General features: G+C 40.9%; 1 protein-coding gene across 1 annotated transcript; it reads left to right on the top strand.

Annotated features, from left to right (window-relative positions):
• The first annotated feature begins 223 nt into the window (after positions 1–223).
• LOC110840088 (proliferation-associated protein 2G4) lies at positions 224–17,376 on the top strand. Its single transcript, XM_022084876.2, has 8 exons — positions 224–380; positions 708–836; positions 997–1,102; positions 4,123–4,285; positions 10,667–10,888; positions 11,833–12,058; positions 13,344–13,471; positions 15,693–17,376. The coding sequence occupies exons 1-8, from the start codon at positions 296–298 to the stop codon at positions 15,798–15,800; spliced, it is 1,167 nt and encodes a 388-aa protein (XP_021940568.1). The 5' UTR covers positions 224–295; the 3' UTR covers positions 15,801–17,376.
• The last annotated feature ends 1,948 nt before the right edge of the window (positions 17,377–19,324 follow it).

Genomic DNA, 19,324 nt, shown 5'->3' with positions numbered 1-19,324 from the left:
AAATATTTTCCAGTTTAACGGTTTTTAATGCGTAAGGTTCGTGGACTTGAATAGTTGAGTCAAATTTGATACAAAGGAGATCATATGTGCTCTTATATTGATAAATACTTTTAACAAATAGTAACATATAAATATGATGGGACTATAAATATTTTAAATTTCATCCGACAAAATCTTTTAATTTTTGTTTACATTGTACGTCATAACGTACACCTTCTAATTGGGTTCCATGCGGCCATTATATTTCGGACTTACGCTTCTGTGATGTCACGTGACCATACAGAGAGACGAAGAGATGGCGGACAAGGAAGAATGGGAGAAAACTATTGCTGAAGACTTGGTTGTCACCAAGTATAAAATGGCTGGTGACATAGTTAACCGTAAGTGTTTATTACGAAAGTTCACATTAATTAAAAACTACCGTTCGTAGGGATCACGGGGCTTATGGACGAATGTTTTAGTTACGGCCCATATGGGTGGAATGCCTTGTGTTATAATGGTTTGTGCCATGTGTGCGGGCAAGTTGGTGAACATTTCGATTTGCTGGTCAAATTGGTGAAGTAAAATTACTTTAGTAATTACGAATTAACATCATATAATACAGGCACATAATTCCTAGCTTCATGGATAACAGATTTTATATCTTGCAGTGCATTGGGACTCTCAGGAAGATAGTTTACTCATTGTATGAATTGTTCTGTTTTCAGGAGTTCTGAAGCAAGTAATTGATAAATGCGTTGTTGGTGCCTCAGTGCGTGAAATATGCGAATTTGGTGATAGTTTATTGACGGAAGAGACTTCTAAGGTCTTTAAGAAAGAAAAGGAATTGAAGAAAGGTAAGATACCCATTTATTTGACTCTTGTATCTGTGTCGTGTGCATAATAAGACAGCATTTTTCTAGCTTGAAGGATATCTTATAGCCTTTAAAATGTACTGGGAATTTTTGTGTATTGTCATGAAATTTTTTACAAAGTAAGTTATTGCCTTTTTTTTAGGAATTGCATTCCCAACATGTGTATCAGTGAACAATTGTATTTGTCACTTCTCACCAGTTCCCAGTGAGGCAGACTACACACTGAAGGATGAGGATGTGGTTAAAGTGTAAGAGACCTTTCATGTAACATTTATTATAGATGCAGATTTTTAAGTTTGTGTATCATTGGCACAGATATGAGTTAAAAATTAGGCATGTTTTATATAAACTGATATCATTTCTGTGACACTACCTTGTAACCTGCATAGGCACTTTGTCATGTATCCTTTTTTTTTTTCCTGCTTTCCCTCCCATTCTCCAGTTCTCACTTAAAACTGTACTCCTACTTTTTTTTGCATGAGAATAAATTTTGGTGCCAGGAAGTCTCACTGTGATGGGTTCCATATCAGCCTTTCAACACCAAATTTTTGGTCATCAGTGAACTGTTACTTGTCACTTATTGCACAAATCTAAAACATGCATTTTAAAGAACGTCTAATATAACAAAATTTACAAGATGTACATTAAACGTAGTGTATTTCACCAGATTTGGCAGAAGTACAGGAACTGCTCACAGCTGATTAAGTTTATATGGTAAACAAAATCATAAATGAGTGATGATTTACAATCTCCTTAATATACAATCATTCTTGCTTGTACATTGGTGGATGGTCCAAATATCATCAGTCAGTATTCTGGAGGTCTAAGAATGAAATTCTCTGTGTATTAAATTATAAATTCCTTGAACTGACCACAGTTAATGCATTTGTAATTCATCTATCAATGTTAGGAATTTCAGAATTCCAAGCAGAGACTAGGAAATTACACTTTTCTTCATATACGAGGGTCGCTCATTAAGTAATGCCCCACATTTTTTTTCTCAGCCAATAATGAAGATAGAAAAGTGTACTTTTACATGCTTGAGATTTGATGTTTCCCGCGTTCGTGTACGGAGTTTCAAATGATTCCAACCGATAGCGGAGCTGTAGTGAACTGTTAAAATGGCGTCTGTGAACGACTCTCGTTACAAGCAACGAGCTGTAATTGAATTCCTTGTTGCTGAAAAAGAAACGGTGGTGAACATTCATAAACGTTTGTGTGCTGTGTATGGAAGCTGTGCAGTCGATAGGAGCACCGTTGGTCGCTGGGCTAAGAGAGTTAAAGCTTCAGGAAGTGAAGAAACCGAGCTCCGTGATCTGCCGCGCTCTGGGCGTCCTGCCACAGCCACCACTCCAGACATGTTGAACCGCGCGGATGCCATTATTCGTGAGGATCGGCGCATCACAACTCGACAATTGGCCCAACAGCTTTCAGTCAGCAATGGAAGTGTGATTGCAATTATCCAGGCTCTCGCATATTCGAAGGTGTGCGCAAGATGGGTTCCACGAAGTCTCACAGCAGACCACAGGATTCAAAGGAAAACGATTTCTTCTGAATTGTTGGAGCGTTTTGATGCTGAGGGAGAGGTCTTTCTGTCCCGGATCATTACAGGTGACGAAACCTGGATACACCACTTCGAGCCAGAGACAAAAAGGCAGTCAATGGAGTGGCATCATCCTCAATCACCGAGAAAGAAGAAATTCAAGACAACTCCCTCCGCCGGAAAAGTCATGATGACTGTCTTTTGGGACAGTGATGGGGTCATTCTTGTGAATGTGATGCCAAGAGGTGCGACCATCAATTCAGACGCGTACATCAGGACCCTGAAAACCCTCAAGAAGCGTTTTCGACGAGTTCGGCCTCACAAGCATCCAGCAGAAATTTTGCTCCTGCACGACAATGCACGCCCTCACACAAGTCTGAGAACCCGGGAAGAAATCACCAAATTGGGTTGGACGGTGCTGCCCCATCCACCCTCCGACTTTCATCTCTTTGGGCCACTCAAAGATGCTATCCGCGGAACAAGATTTGAAGATGACGAGAGCGTGATTCAAGCAGTGAGGACATGGCTACGTGCACAGGACAAGAGCTGGTACCGGCAAGGCATGCACGCACTTGTTCCACGATGGCGTAAAGCCGTACAAGTTGATGGGGACTATGTGGAAAAATAGTATGTGTAAAGGAAACATTGATTTATATTGTCACTAAATTTGAGCCATCTTGAATAAATATGTTCTGAGGAAAAAAATGTGGGGCATTACTTAATGAGCGACCCTCGTAGTTCTACCATATACGAGGTGCGATCGGAAAGTTTCTAGACTGTGCCTATAAAAACCCGTACACTTATCTCAGGTATTAAATTCATCCATCACCCTCGAAGTAGTTCCCCTGGGAGTGAACACAACGATCCCAGCGCCGCTGCCAAGCCTGGAAGCATCCCTGGAAATCTTTCTTTGTCAGCCTGTCAAGCTCCATCTGCGATTCTGCCTGAATCTCTTCTATCGTCTCAAATCTCCTTCCCTTTAGCTGAATTTTCATCTTTGGGAAGAGGAAGAAGTCACACGGCGAATAAGGAGGGTGCAGGATGACGGCCATGGTGTTTGAGGCCAAAAACTGCCGAACTTTGAGGGCAGTGTGCGCTGGCGCGTTGTCATGATGCGTCGCATGTGGAGTTATTCCTTTAGAATCAGCTGACAGGTCCCATAGCCTATCCCAACAATGTCGCACAAGTCGTTGATGGTATGACGTCGATCTTCGTGAATGGCCTGCCATCTTCGTAACATTTTCGGGCGTTTTGCTCGAAGATGGTCGTCCAGAACGCTCATCATCATCGACAGAGGTTCAGCCATTTTTAAAACGTGAATGCCACACAAAAGTTTGTGCACGACCCATTGCGGACTCCCCAAATGCTTGCTTTAGCATTTCGTAGGTTTCCGTAGCCGTTTTGGCGAGTCTTTGGCAAAATTTGATGCACACGCCATTCCGAAATCACAGGAGGGTCGGTGTAATGCACTACCAAAACGCCCGTAACTAAGAAACAAATGCTAATTCGATGATGCCGGCTGGCACACTGATTCGCTATGAATGTAGGCCGCACCCCCTAGCGGCAGAAGCTCGTACTACATCCGGTTCGCCCGCTATTGACACAGTCTTGAAACTTTCCGATCGCACCTCGTATAACAGAGTTGCAGATAATAGCATGTGTGAATTTACTTGATCTTGATTACATATGAAGAAATCTTTTGTTCTTGTATAACGTACCAAACAGGGACCTGGGCGCACATGTGGATGGCTTCATAGCAGTAGTGGCTCATACCATAGTTCTTGGGGCCACAAGCGAAGCTAAGGTGACTGGTAGGCGTGCGGATGTTGTACTTGCGGCTCACTATGCCTCACAGGCAGCCCTACGGCTCTTGAAGCCAGAAAATGAGGTGAGTATGCTTGAAGTATATGAACAGAGGCATGCACTTGATTCTAATATTGTATTTTACCTATATGCCTGTTGTTTCTACTAGAGCTGTCATGATTTATTATTTAATCAGTCTAATTAATGTTTAGGTGTTCTTCACGCACTAGCAGGGGCAAGAACACAAGGGACAGTGTGTTTTCCTGTATATGTTGTTCTTTTGCTAGGAGGTAGGCAGCCTGCATGAGTGGGGTTTATTCTTGCACAAAATTGGCAACCTTTTTCTTTATAGTTAATCCTGTTGTTACTGTAATTATTCTTAATTTCATTGTTTCTTTTATTCTTGCTCAGCTTGTTATTCCTTGGCCTTGCCTTCGCCAGGTCAGACACCTCTTTCCCTCTGCCATGTTATGTTAGATCATCGAGGCCTCAAGGGGACCAGGACTACTCCCCAAGCGGCTTTGCCACCCATAGGACTAGGCCTCTGCCTCCATGCATAGTCCTAAACATGATGTTTTCTTGGTGGGCTAGTGGTTAGTGTGCTCGCCACTAGACCCAAGGTTCGCGGGTTCAATCCTGGCCGAGGTCGATGAATTTTTAAGGGTGATAAAAGTACTTAGCACAACTTTCTTCGGAGGGGAAGTAAAGCTGGAGGTCCCATATCGAAGATTTACGGCATATAAAAGAATCTTACGAGCATGATACAACATGTTTCATAAGCAAAATTCAGTGGCCATTTCTCACCCAAGTCTCCTGATTTACTGCTAGATGGCTCTAGCAGTCAAATCTGGATTGAGTAGAAATTGTGCAGTCAGTGGACTGGTCACTCACTACTCACAAATGCACACTTCAGAAGACCAAGAATCCTCCTAATTGGGGAGGTCTTTGCCCAAAAATTGGCCAAAGCACCATAGATGATGATTGTAGGATTTGAGGTTCTTATGGTGGCAAGTATGAAGAGGCTGTCTTCTGGGTTATAATGCCTTTCTTGCCAAGGTGGTGCTTGCTGCCTCCATCAACAGGGTTATCATTGCCCTGATGATAGAGACAGCAAGTACCTGTAAAATGTTGGTAAACTTCTACCAGACTACATGGCATTATAACCTAAAAGCAGCCATCTTCAGGATTTTTTATTTAACATCTGGATCCTTACCACCCAAGGCCCTCCCCCATGGTGCTTGCCCCAGTGGGGCCTAGGTCCCTGTATTTCCTGTTCCTGAAGCTCCTTCACTCCCCCCTGATATTCTATCCAATGCCTAGCCTATCAGGATTTTGGAAATCCATTTTCTGCTCATGCAGGTCTTTGCCCCCCTTGAGGCTGCCTTACTTAGGTACACTGCCCAATAGATTACATTCAACATTCTCACCATTGAGGGAAACTCAAATCTCAGATCATTTGTGCCTAATCGTGGACATTTTTGTTCATTACGTCTGTCAGTGTGTGCCAACTGCTGAGCAGGTTTGTGGCACATTGCAAGATCTCCTTATCCTGCATACCTCGAAAAGGTTTTGGAACACACAGCTGTACCTATTTCAGAAATGCAGCATCACTAAATTGATTTACCATGTCTGGTGACACTTTACTTGCCTTGAAACTTGCAGCTGCTACGTTCAAAGAAATTGCAACAAAATTTTATGAAAAAAAAATTGGTTGTTCTCCGTGCATGTGGTGATATAAGCAAACATTTCTTAACTCTGAAATGAACACACAAGAAATCACCTACAGCATGGAGATGAGTTCAATTAAAATGACATTTGAACCACAGCAGTGTGCCACACTTTGTCCACCGCCAGTATTTGCTTTCAAGTGAGGCTGGCATTAAATTTATTTTCTTTCGTGTTTGGTGTATTTGTTTTTATGAATGTATTAAAATGCCATGTGATGTGCAAAATACTGTAGTTAGGATCTTCAAGGTAAGAATTGTGGAGTATGTTTCTGAATTTAACAACTTTTGCAGTATTATGACCCTTGCTTACTATAATCTCGTGTAAGACTTGAGGTTCTCACAGCGGTGAGTATGAACATTTCTTCTGGGTTGTTGTGCTGTGTAGTATGGTCGATGTTAACCAACGTTTCAGAGGTCATACTGCCTTCGTCATCAGGGCGATGAGTATGAAGATTTCCGTCTTCTGGGTTGTTGCGCTGTGTAGTATGGTCGATGTTAACCAACGTTTCAGAGGTCATACTGCCTTCGTCATCAGGGCGATGAGTATGAAGATTTCCGTCTTCTGGGTTGTTGCGCTGTGTAGTATGGTCGATGTTAACCAACGTTTCAGAGGTCATACTGCCTCCATCATCAGGGCGATGAGTATGAAGATTTCCGTCTTCTGGGTTGTTGCGCTGTGTAGTCTGGTCGATGTTAACCAACGTTTCGGAGGTCATACTGCCTCCATCATCAGGGCGATGAGTATGAAGATTTCTGTCTTCTGGGTTGTTGCGCTGTGTAGTCTGGTCGATGTTAACCAACGTTTCGGAGGTCATACTGCCTCCATCATCAGGGCGATGAGTATGAAGATTTCCGTCTTCTGGGTTGTTGCGCTGTGTAGTCTGGTCGATGTTAACCAACGTTTCGGAGGTCATACTGCCTCCATCATCAGGGCGATGAGTATGAAGATTTCCGTCTTCTGGGTTGTTGCGCTGTGTAGTCTGGTCGATGTTAACCAACGTTTCAGAGGTCATACTGCCTCCATCATCAGGGCGATGAGTATGAAGATTTCCGTCTTCTGGGTTGTTGCGCTGTGTAGTCTGGTCGATGTTAACCAACGTTTCAGAGGTCATACTGCCTCCATCATCAGGGCGATGAGTATGAAGATTTCCGTCTTCTGGGTTGTTGCGCTGTGTAGTCTGGTCGATGTTAACCAACGTTTCAGAGGTCATACTGCCTCCATCATCAGGGCGATGAGTATGAAGATTTCCGTCTTCTGGGTTGTTGCGCTGTGTAGTCTGGTCGATGTTAACCAACGTTTCAGAGGTCATACTGCCTCCATCATCAGGGCGATGAGTATGAAGATTTCCGTCTTCTGGGTTGTTGCGCTGTGTAGTCTGGTCGATGTTAACCAACGTTTCGGAGGTCATACTGCCTCCATCATCAGGGCGATGAGTATGAAGATTTCCGTCTTCTGGGTTGTTGCGCTGTGTAGTCTGGTCGATGTTAACCAACGTTTCGGAGGTCATACTGCCTCCATCATCAGGGCGATGAGTATGAAGATTTCCGTCTTCTGGGTTGTTGCGCTGTGTAGTATGGTCGATGTTAACCAACGTTTCAGAGGTCATACTGCCTCCATCATCAGGGCGATGAGTATGAAGATTTCCGTCTTCTGGGTTGTTGCGCTGTGTAGTCTGGTCGATGTTAACCAACGTTTCGGAGGTCATACTGCCTCCATCATCAGGGCGATGAGTATGAAGATTTCTGTCTTCTGGGTTGTTGTGCTGTGTAGTATGGTCGATGTTAACCAACGTTTCAGAGGTCATACTGCCTCCGTCATCAGGGTGATGAGTATGAAGATTTCCGTCTTCTGGGTTGTTGCGCTGTGTAGTCTGGTCGATGTTAACCAACGTTTCGGAGGTCATACTGCCTCCATCATCAGGGCGATGAGTATGAAGATTTCCGTCTTCTGGGTTGTTGCGCTGTGTAGTATGGTCGATGTTAACCAACGTTTCAGAGGTCATACTGCCTCCGTCATCAGGGCGATGAGTATGAAGATTTCCGTCTTCTGGGTTGTTGCGCTGTGTAGTATAGTCGATGTTAACCAACGTTTCAGAGGTCATACTGCCTCCGTCATCAGAGTATGAAGATTTCTGTCTTCTGGGTTGTTGCGCCGTGTAGTCTGGTCGATGTTAACCAACGTTTCGGAGGTCATACTGCCTCCGTCATCAGGGCGATGAGTATGAAGATTTCCGTCTTCTGGGTTGTTGCGCCGTGTAGTCTGGTATATTCATCGCCCTGATGACGGAGGCAGTATGACCTCTGAAACGTTGGTTACTATAATCTCATTTATGATGAGATTTGTGTACAGAATTTGTCATGCCACATGGTTACCAAGTATTTATTTTTGTTCCTTATCAGTTTCATCAGTTGCTATTGCATTTTTGTCATTCACTTTCCCTCCTAATAAGTTATGCATCCTCATGGTCTTCACATTTTTTCAACCTTTGTTCTCTCATCTCACTTTCTGACTGAGAATATCTCCAATACAGCACTGACTTTTGGATGGGTTTAGTCCGTAAATGATTGAAATAGTTGGCAGTATTTTGCTGGTTGCGCCAGCATATTGTTCTTTGTAGGCACACAAATGCAATTGATTGTGATTATATACACCTGTATCTATTTGTACTTAAGTTTCTTACTCTGTTGCGAACATGGTGATTGTATTCAAACTTAAATGCATTCACATAATGCGAGTTATTTGCGCAAAGAGAAGTGCAGAAAACACATTCATTTTGGAAGAGTCCACCAGCCGTGTGAAACAGCAAAAAATGGGATAATTCTGTAACTATTCTTGGATTTTTGCCTGTTACTGCACAGAGTATATTGTCTATAATGTTTTCATTTTTAAACAAAGGACTGTCCCTGTTCAGTACATTCACTGTAAATGCCTGAATTTGTAATGTAACCATTTATCCCATTTGCCATCCCCAATTAACAACGCAGCTCTGCAAGAAGTGGTTTCTTACTGAAGTAGGTTTTATTTATTAACCCTTCAGCGTGGGAGCATTTAAATCCGAAGTCTATACTGTGCTGTGGGAGGAGTTTCTGCTTGGGGATTTAATTTTGAGCTGAAAGTGCAACATTTTACTTATATGGGCATAACTTCCCTAATAATTGATGAATTTTAATGAAACTTTGAACAAAATGTTCACAACACACTATGCTACAATTGCCGACAAATTGTTCTCTTTGCCCTACATAGTTGTCCATGTTCTCCCATGTAAAAGCAGTAGGACGTGCCACACTCGGTAAACTGCTCCCACTTTGTTCACCGTCATTGTATTCATTTTCGTCACATGTAAGAAATTCACGCACAGGTAAATCATCGATTACACTTGATTCATCATCTGAATCGAACACGCTAAATTTGGGGTTTGTCGACAATTCTAGCAATGTCTTGAGGAGACAAAAACGCCTGCTACTCGAAGCCATATTCACGGCTGACTGACGGCAGATATGTACTATAGAAGTCTGTTCATACCAAGGGTAAGAACAGAGAATTCATTGTCTAAGGTCGTTGACATCATATACCGTTAGAAAGCTTGGAATGTGTCCTACACAGCCGTCCTAACCTTAACTATATTACTCCATTCGTCTTCCCTAGAGAGAGCCACAAAGCAGAGGCTGAATGAAGTTGAGTACAAAAATCGATCTATATTTCAAAGTCGAAAAACACTGGTAAAATCGATCTGTCAGAGTCATGTTATATATCAATCGATAGCCAGTTTTTTTCTCTACACGGGTATTGGATCCAGAATACATAAAATACAAGGACAGTCGCTACGAAGAAGGAGAAGTCTTAGCGCGCATTATGCGAGCAGTGCTCGGCACTCCACGCCATGGGATGAATACGTCATGACGAGCGATGTTCGGCACTCCACGCTGAAGGGTTAATGTAGAATTGTTGGTGTACAGTGTTTTTACAAGTAAGTATTCCACAAAGTTTTCTGTGGCGCCAGTGGAAAGAAAGTGGCACGACACTCTGTCAGACTTGATTATAATGCTTAACAGTACATTTGCCACAAGTGTTGGTGGATGGCTGCATGTGGGGTGACATTTTACAGGGATATTCTCATTGTAATTACATACCGGGACACTGTATCAGGGTTTGACTGTACTATTTGAACACTGTTAGTCATATGGTAAGTGTTCATAAATATTTGATGATCTGCAGACCTCAGGTTGTTACACACTATTAAAGGTATTCTCTTGCAAAGCTGTGTTATACGTAATTTCAGAGTGGTCTCTCATCATGTATGAATAGTTCCGTACATAGAACACAGTGCCTCAAATTCGTAGCGTGATCTTCTGTATATATTTTGGGCTTGTACTATATGTACAGGAAACTGATGGTGTCCAAATGAATGTAAAAAAAAACATTTAGTTATCTGTTGTTTGCTATTAAAATCATATTATGCATTCTTTGTGCAAAGGGCAGTTATGTCTGTCCGTCTCCATGTTTCAGTTCAAGAACAGCCACACGATTTATTTTGATGAAATTTGATATTGAGAAGTTTCACTAACATCTGTCAACAAATGCTGATTTTGGTTAACATCAGACCATAATAGCCACTTTACATGAAGAACCTATACATAAGATGTAAAGAGGTATGGCTGTTGTTCACTGAAATATGTTTTTAAATTACTTTTTCTGGAGTGTCAAAACAGTTTTAAGTCGTGAATCATTTGATTTCCAGACATACGCAGTGACGGATGCAGTACAAAAAGTATGTGAGGCTTACAAATGCAAGCCTATCGAAGGGATGCTGAGCCACCAGTTGAAACAGTTTAAGATTGATGGCGAGAAGACGATAATTCAGAACCCAAATGATGCTCAGAAGAAAGAGCATGAGAAATTTGAATTTGCAACACATGAGGTTTATGCTATGGATGTTCTTGTTAGCACAGGCGAAGGAGTGGTAAGTTTTGTTTTATTTCTTTGACTGTGGAAATAAATGTTTGTGGTCATTATTAAATATTCTGTAATGAGGTTTTATTTTGAAGCCCACTCTCTAGTTCTCTGTATGTTTATTCTTGCTGTTACTTCCTGGTGGTTAGTTACCTTTGAACCTGCCACGGTGGTATAGCGGTTAGAACGCTGGCCCTGTAATCCTGGGGTCTCGGGTTCGATTCCCGGCGGTGCCCGAATTTATAACTTGTGTTGGGCAAGGCCGTGGTCTAGGCAACACGAGTTTTCCTCTGTGGCATCCCAACAATTACTCCATTCACACACAGAAGAAGGCAATGGCAAACCACTTCTGGATCATCTGCCAAGAACGTATATGAACAGGTCCCAGTCTGAGAAAAGGATGGAAGGATCCTGTTCATATGGACCTGTCGTCAGACAGAACACTAAATAAATAATAAGATGAGGTGGTCTAGCGGTTAGAACGCTGGCCTTGTAATCCTGGGGTCTCGGGTTCGATTCCCGGCGGTGCCCGAATTTATAACTTGTGTTGGGCAAGGCCGTGGTCTAGGCAACACGGAGTTTTCCTCCGTGGCATCCCAACAATTACTCCATTCACACACAGAAGAAGGCAATGGCCAACCACTTCTGGATCATCTGCCAAGAACGTATATGAACAGGTCCCAGTCCGAGAAAAGGATGGAAGGATCCTGTTCATATGGACCTGTCGCCAGACAGAACACTACAAATAAATATAAAAAAAAAGTTACCTTTGATCATAGTTTGATGTCCTGCACATGTGTGCAAGTCAACCATACCGGTTTCTGTGATGTCATCGATGCTTTTCTGCCCCCCCCCCCCCCAAGTGTATATGGGCACAAATAGCCATAGAAGCTGACGTGCCTCTAACCCCCCACACACACACACACAATGCATACTATTGAATTCCTATTGCAGGGTCGTGAACTAGATACTCGGGTGACCATCTACAAGAAAACTGATGAGGCATACCAGTTGAAACTGAAGGCTTCTCGAATGTTCTACAGTGAAGTAACACACAAACATGGTTCCATGCCTTTCAATCTTCGAAGCTTTGAGGATGCAAAGAAGGCCAAAATGGCGGTTGTGGAATGTGTGAATCACAAATTAATCGAACCTTTCCAAGTACTTTATGAGAAATCTGGTATGTTGCTTGAGTATGATAATCTTAATACAGGTTAGGTTACAAAATGTATGCACTGTATGTCGTAGGTTACTCAGTTGCTTATTCATGTTATGGTACTTGATTTTAGTTTTTAAGATGTAGTTTTCTAAATTTTTAAACTTCAGCTGATAGAATCCAAGGGTTCAATATCACCAACACTAAAACTCACCTGTTATGATCCAGATCAATCCACTGCACATCCTTATAGTATGTTATGTATCTTAAAAAATAGTCATGAAACTTATATCTATGTTAGCTGCGTTGTCAGCATTCTGAGTGTCAGACGACAATGTATGATGTGGGGCGTGTTGGACAAAGCTGATGGTTAAGTAAACATTATCTGATAGTTCTTTCTGTGTCTGTAAATTTAAACAAAAATAACATTGTTCCAACTACTACAGTGTGTAATGTGAAAATGATTCTTACGAGGCGCGTCCACAAAGTAAGTTTCCCACTCGTCCCACAGCTAGCAAACCTTATATTGCGCGAAGCGACTGTGCGTACTGTGATAGAGCAATGACGTAACATGGCGCATGCACTAACGGCACTTCCCGCGTTCTCACAGTAGCATCGTTGCAGCTGTTGAAGATGGAGGTTCTTATTCCAGCTCCCGCCGACTGTGAAGTGCGGTCAGTGATAACGCTAGGCCGCACACGGCTCGACGGACAGCGAGTCTCCTGCAGGAGTTCAGCTGGGAGGTGTTTAATCATTCACCCTACAGCCCGGACCTCGCTCCCAGTGATTTCCATCTTTTCCTACACCTCAAGAAATTCCTGTCCGGTCAGCGTCAGCGTTTTGAGAATGACAGAGAGGCGGAGATGGTTGTCACACAGTGGTTCCAATCCCAGGCGGCAGACTTCTACGACACAGGTTTTCAAAAGTTGGTCCCACGGTATGACAAATGTCTCAATTCCGGTGGCGAATATGTTGAAAAATAGCTGGACACTTGCTGTATCTGTTGCAATAAATATTTCCATGAAATTGTGTTTTGTTTCTGTAAACGGCCCCAGGGAAACTTACTTTGTGGACGAGCCTCGTATGTCTTCAATAACTGGAAAATAAGATGGAATAAGTATATCGAGGCAGAAGCATAGTTTAAAGGGCAGTAATACATTTCTTTGGAAACAAGTTATTTTTGAGAAGTCTCGTTGCTGTCTTACATTCCTTAAGATGTAGCTGACAAATACTTTTACAAAGCTGGTGTGTATGTACTCCGTAAAATAAGAATAAGTGAAATATGACAGAATATTTGTTGTATTTTCAGGTGAATTGGTGGCTCATTTCAAATTTACAGTTTTATTGATGCCTAATGGTCCGCACAAGATAACAGGCCTTCCATTTGAGCCAGAGCTCTGCCAGTCAGAGTACACCATCGGTGACCCAGAATTGAAGGTTTGTAACTCTCGTCCTTTTAGACCGCATGTAGGAATATCTTTATGGTGATTAAACCACAAAGATGCAAACTGTAGTTGCAATTTTTTTATTACATGAGGAATGCACGTAGTACGTGGCAGAAGGCTGAATACAGTAATTGAATTTATGCCGATTCTGTCATAAATTCTGTTTTTCTCTTATCTGTATTTCATTTCCTTTTTTTATTGTCACTAGTTTTCATATTGTGGAGATTTAAGAGAGGTGATGTTTTTATGGTAGGTGTCGCTAAGAAGTCATGAAATGTAACGTTAAACTTTATTAACTAGAGGAAAGGGCTTGTCCGTTCAGATGTGTTCATTTACAGCACAATGCGCGCCACACTGGCGGCTGTTAATGTATACCGGAAGTATGCGCATTGTACCTGAGAGAAGTGAACCTTAATAGTTTTATTTGCATTCATCAAATGTGCCTATTAAATATTTTCATGTTCACTTTTGTGAATGTACAGTTTAAATGTTGTTTACATAATTGTTGAACATTTGAAGAAATTTGTTTGTTTGTTTGTTTTGAGATATTTCCAATTTAGTTGTAAGCAATATGGAGAAAATGGGTCCTGTCAACACTGACGAGATACTTCAGGTTTTGACCAAGCCCACGTCAGATGTTGATGAGGACTCGATGGAGGCAGGGGAAGGAAACAAGACACTGAAGAAGGCATTTGAAAAGAAGTAACAGATAGGATGAAGAGTTTAAATCTGGATAAAGTTAAAAAATGCTAAATGGAGGAAATAATTCTGTCCCAAGACAACTGGACTTGTTCCTTTAGTAAAGCTATCCATCTTCCATGAATAGTGCTAAAAATGCATTTCGTTGCTGGAAGCACTTATTCACTGAAGAAATGTGGTTCAGCACACTAACAAATATATTATAGACTCAGAGAAATGTATTCAAAACAAGGAGACACAAATTTACTAGCAGAAGTGAGATAAAAACCTTCGCTTTGGCCTTTCTGCCTTGCGTGATACATTTCAGCACTAATGATGTTTGTGCTAGAGATTGAATGGGTGTTGAGCTATTACATATGGTAGTGTCTCAAAAACCATGGTTCCAATTTTTATTATTCTGGTGACATGCAGACCCAAAGCAGTCACATTTTATGACGGTGCAAAAGGCAGTGGGCTTCAATGATGACAGGAACACTCACTGGTGGCATCTGCTCATATTCCATGTTGAACACAGCTGCAGTAAATGTGCTTATCAAATACAGAAGTCGAACCTGCATTGGGCTGAGAAAACATTTCTTGAGAACTCTTCCTCAACAGCTTGTTCAAGAACAGTGTCCTGCTTCTCAGATTCCTCAAGATATGGGCAAAGAATCATAGAAATGTATAGGAAATGATCAATATAAGTCTTCTCTAACATTTGAGAAAAGAATGTCAGCTGTGACCATTTCATGTGATTCTTGTTTTTTTTTGAGGGATGAAGCCTCCAATTAATATTCTGCTTATATGTTAACTTGCATGCTGGATCTGATAGACCTGTATGCAATTGCAGCTAAATAACACAAAATAATGACAAAGAAATAACTTCTATATTTATGTGAATTATTGGGTATTATACTGTACTGTATATCAGAAAAAAGTAACAAAATCAGTTGCCAGTATAAGCAATTGGGAAAAAAAAGTAAAAGTAAAGTTTGTCCCACTATACGCCATGTAGGCGTTTGGGGTGAGTGGAGGTATAGCTCCTCTCTTCCTTGACCTCGGGACTAGATAGGGGTGAGTGGTCAGCATCACGCCCTGGCCAGCTTTACCCCCGGGAAAGGACCCCCGGTACCCATTGTAGAGGAGGCTGGGTGGGCCCCAGAGCCGGTCTGGACGCAGAGGCTAGAGGAAAAATCCTGCCCCCGTCGGGGATCGAACCCCAGCCGTCCAGCCCGTAGCTAGTCACTATACTGACTGAGCTATCCCGGCTCATATAAGCGATTGGGAAAGCCTTACAAAATAACAATTTCCCTTCCTTCCATGAGACTCCTGGCCTGCATCACAATACATCGCATGTGTTTGCTTGTACGTAGTCTATCACAACATTTCTGAGGGCATGCATATTTTTCTACCACTTGTGTGATGTTTTGACATGCGGGAATACAGTCAGATTTTACTGTTGTGTCAACATTTCAGCTCATCACATAAAACAACTAAATATATGTAATTTTAATAGCATATATTGTGTGTTACAGTCATTACTTAACACTTCAGCCAATCCTAAGTCAGCTAAGAAGAAAAAGAAGAAGGCTGAGAAGGCAATAGTGGGAGAGACTCCAGTTGAAGTAGAAGGAGAAGCATAACTGAAGCAAAGAATAATGCAGCTTTGTCACTTTCTGAAATATGAACCTCATTCCTAAACAAGTTGATGGTATGAAAACAGGACCCGTCACAAAGGCAGAAACATGCAATAACCACTGGAGGGAAGGAATTCAAATATTGGTTTAGTTTGCCATTTTCAATAATTCTGTTCCAAGTTGAGAGGAGCACTTTTTGGGGAAATGGGTGGGACATAAAGGTTTGATTTTGAAATTTTTGAGAAATAGTGTTTTCACAAGAGGACCAAAACAAATCCAAAGTGAATTATAGGGAACAGTGATATACCCAGAATTCATGTTTGTGGTTCTTAAGTTTACAGAACAGTGGGATTTGCAGTGGACATCTTTTTGCTTAAAAACAAGTCAACATGAATAATTTTATTTTAATATGTAACACACTTATCTAGAAGTTTTTTAAATACAGTTATGGTGACCAGAACACAGGTGAAAAAATATTGTACTATTTTATTGTCTTGGGACGCAGTGCATTAGGATAAATTATGTGATGCACTGCACAGATCTAAAGAAATGAGGCATGTATTCACTGATATTCCTTGCAGTGCAGTGCATTCTGTCGTCGTAGTTATGAAATACTATTAATTCAATATTAACATTTGAGGCCATTGACTGCCATTGTGGATTATTAGGAACAAATCACTTTCGTTGTTTCTGAAGGAAATTAAAAATTATGTTTTCTTTTTATGAACAAAGTTTATACTCCTCTGTTTCGCATAAATTTTTGTTGTATTTTGTGTCTACATATGATGTACTGCAAAGATCTTTATGGATATGTAACCGACTATTCTCATATAGTTTTTACAGTAATGGAGATTGTGAGCATAATATAAAACAGAGACTGGAGGTTTCTGGATTTATTCTGAAGAGAATTTCCAGGATAACTGTTTTACTTAATAAGTGTTCAGTCTAGTGCATAAGAATGGAAGTATGCAAGTAGTAAATTTTAAATAATAATGTGCTATGACATATTTTGACAGTCCTTACAAGGAATGTGCAGGTATGATACATTTGTCTCTTTCTACTCTAGTTTTTTTTAGCTTTCAAGTAGAAAAATGAAATTTAAATATAATTTGGTTTGTAATGTTTGTGATAGTTTATGAAACTGTGTTGTTCCAAAAAAAAAAAAAGAAACTCTTTGGTGTACTTTGATGTCATTATGTTCTTGTATTGGCATCATTGGTCTAGTTGATGATTGGTCTAATAATCTAATAACCTTGGAATGAGAAAGCAGATGTTGCATTTATGACACAATGAACTTCATTTTTACAAATTTTAGTTTAGAAGTTATAATACTGGATCAAACAGTGCGTATGTGAAAACTCTGTATTGTCCTCAGTGCACAGTGAAATACACCAGCTAGCTAAAGTGCAAGTCGTGTTTGAATGTGTGTAGTTGAGGAGTGTACATTGTTAAGTTTTCTATGAGATTTTCAGTATTGCGTTTACGCATCCCCCATTCGCTGGCTGACACCATAATGTTGCAGGGTCTTTCTTGAGCTTGTAGGCAGTTGGTCAATAAATTCCCTGCTTATACAAAACCTGAAGATTCTCTACTGTTGTCACAAAAGCCTGCAATTAGATCCTGTTGAGCCATCTCAATAAATTTATTTTAACCCTGGAATGCTGAAGTGTCAGTTTTCAAGAATTTGCATGTTTGCTGACTTTTCGTGTACTTACTGTGTTGACTTCCTCCCCATCTTAATATCTTCAATTCCTTCTCAGTAGTCACAGTAGTGAATGTAATTTTGTATCATTTCAGGCTTTTTTTTTTAATGATTTTGGATCATGAAGAAAGGTGCAATTTTATTTAGTTTTGTAGATTTGAGGCTTCAAGAAACATGCGTAAATCCTGAAGATTTCCTCAGAATTCTGGGAAAACTAAAAAAATATGCAAGCACAGGATAAAGTGGAAATGAATTAAAGGATAGTTTGGGAAGTAGGTCACAAATTGATCTGAAAGAAGAAAAAATAAACAATGGTCAAGAAAAGAATACAAGCAGCAGTATCATAAAACTGAATTAATGGAGTGACACATTGCGATGCATCAAGATGCTTCCAGTAAGACCCCATAATCCAGTATTAAGAGAATTTGCTCTCTCTTTTCTCCTAATTGATGCTGCATGAATATGTAGGATTTGTATACATGTTTAGCATCATTGTCCCACACTCCCAATGAAGTTTTTATATTCTGTGGTTAACGTTACATTCCCACCTGTACCTAGTTTTCCTAAGTTGTTTCTCTCTGTAGTTTTACAGCTAACATTTTGTATGCGTAACTTGTTTCTGGTAAGTGTGCTACATACCTCACCATGTTATTATTATGAAAGTACCAAGAAATCTACAGCAAGACATTTCTCTTTGTGTCCTTGGGTATGAAGATTAATTAGAATGCACAGTCATTGATTTACCATAAGTTTAATCACTGCACATGGGCAACAGTGATGCATATCTGAATTATGTATGAGATTACAAATACCTGTCATGCACTAGAATGTTGGTGACAGATTGAACTATCCTGAGAAAGATGTGTAAAATTTGCACTTGAGATTTAAGAAGCGAAAGTTCTGTTTTAATTTTCCATGAGGAGTTAACTAAATGTGCACAAATTCAAGGAAATCCTAATGTGAGCCCTAAGTAAGTCACCCTCGGTGGAATAGTGGTTAGCGTGCTCACCACTGGACCCAAGGTTCTCTGGGTTCAAACCTAGCCGAGGTCTATGGATTTTTAAGGGTGATAAAAATCGGTAGCACAACTTCTTTCAGAGGGGAAGTAAAGCCGGTGGTCCCATGTCGTAGATTTATGGCATGTAAAAGAACCTTACGAGCATGAACGAGATGTTTCATAAGCAAAATTCAGCGGCCATTTCTCACCCAAGTCTCTCCTGATCCACTACTGCATGACTCGAGCAGACAAATTACGATTGAGTAGAAATTGTGCAGAGGCAGTGGGCTTGTCACCCACTACTCATAAATGCACGTTTCAAAGACAAAGAAACCTCCCACATGGGAGAAGGCCAAGGTTCAATTTCAGGCTGTTGTGCCATAGAAGAAGAACCCTAAGTACAAATGCATTTAGTAAGGATAAATGCTTTATTTGCCTACAGTACTACATTTTAATCAGTCAGTTTCTTTGCCCTTTAGTACACACTACTAAACTGTGGGAGGTATCTTTGGTAGTGTCCCCTGCGTTATGTAGAATAATTGACAACTTTTGTTCCTGTATTTTGCTGTATCATGGATGTTCTTTTAGCAAGAGACATTTGAAGATTGAAAAGGCTTTCATGTGTGTTGATAGAATTTATCAGTATGGAGCAACATCTAATTTTTGTTTGTCTATATAACTTGTGTTGGGCAACGCCGTGGTCTAGGCAACACGGAGTTTTCCTCCGTGGCATCCCAACAATTACTCCATTCACACACAGAAGAAGGCAATGGCAAACCACTTCTGGATCATCTGCCAAGAACGTATATGAACAGGTCCCAGTCCGAGAAA

Source organism: Zootermopsis nevadensis, unplaced genomic scaffold (genome assembly GCF_977971745.1).
Source record: "Zootermopsis nevadensis isolate Lab colony 2312 unplaced genomic scaffold, Znev_1.0 Znev_ptg000001l, whole genome shotgun sequence".
Classification (NCBI taxonomy): domain Eukaryota; kingdom Metazoa; phylum Arthropoda; class Insecta; order Blattodea; family Termopsidae; genus Zootermopsis; species Zootermopsis nevadensis.
Note: the sequence above shows the minus strand (reverse complement) of the source record. Positions and strands in the feature narration are given on the sequence as shown.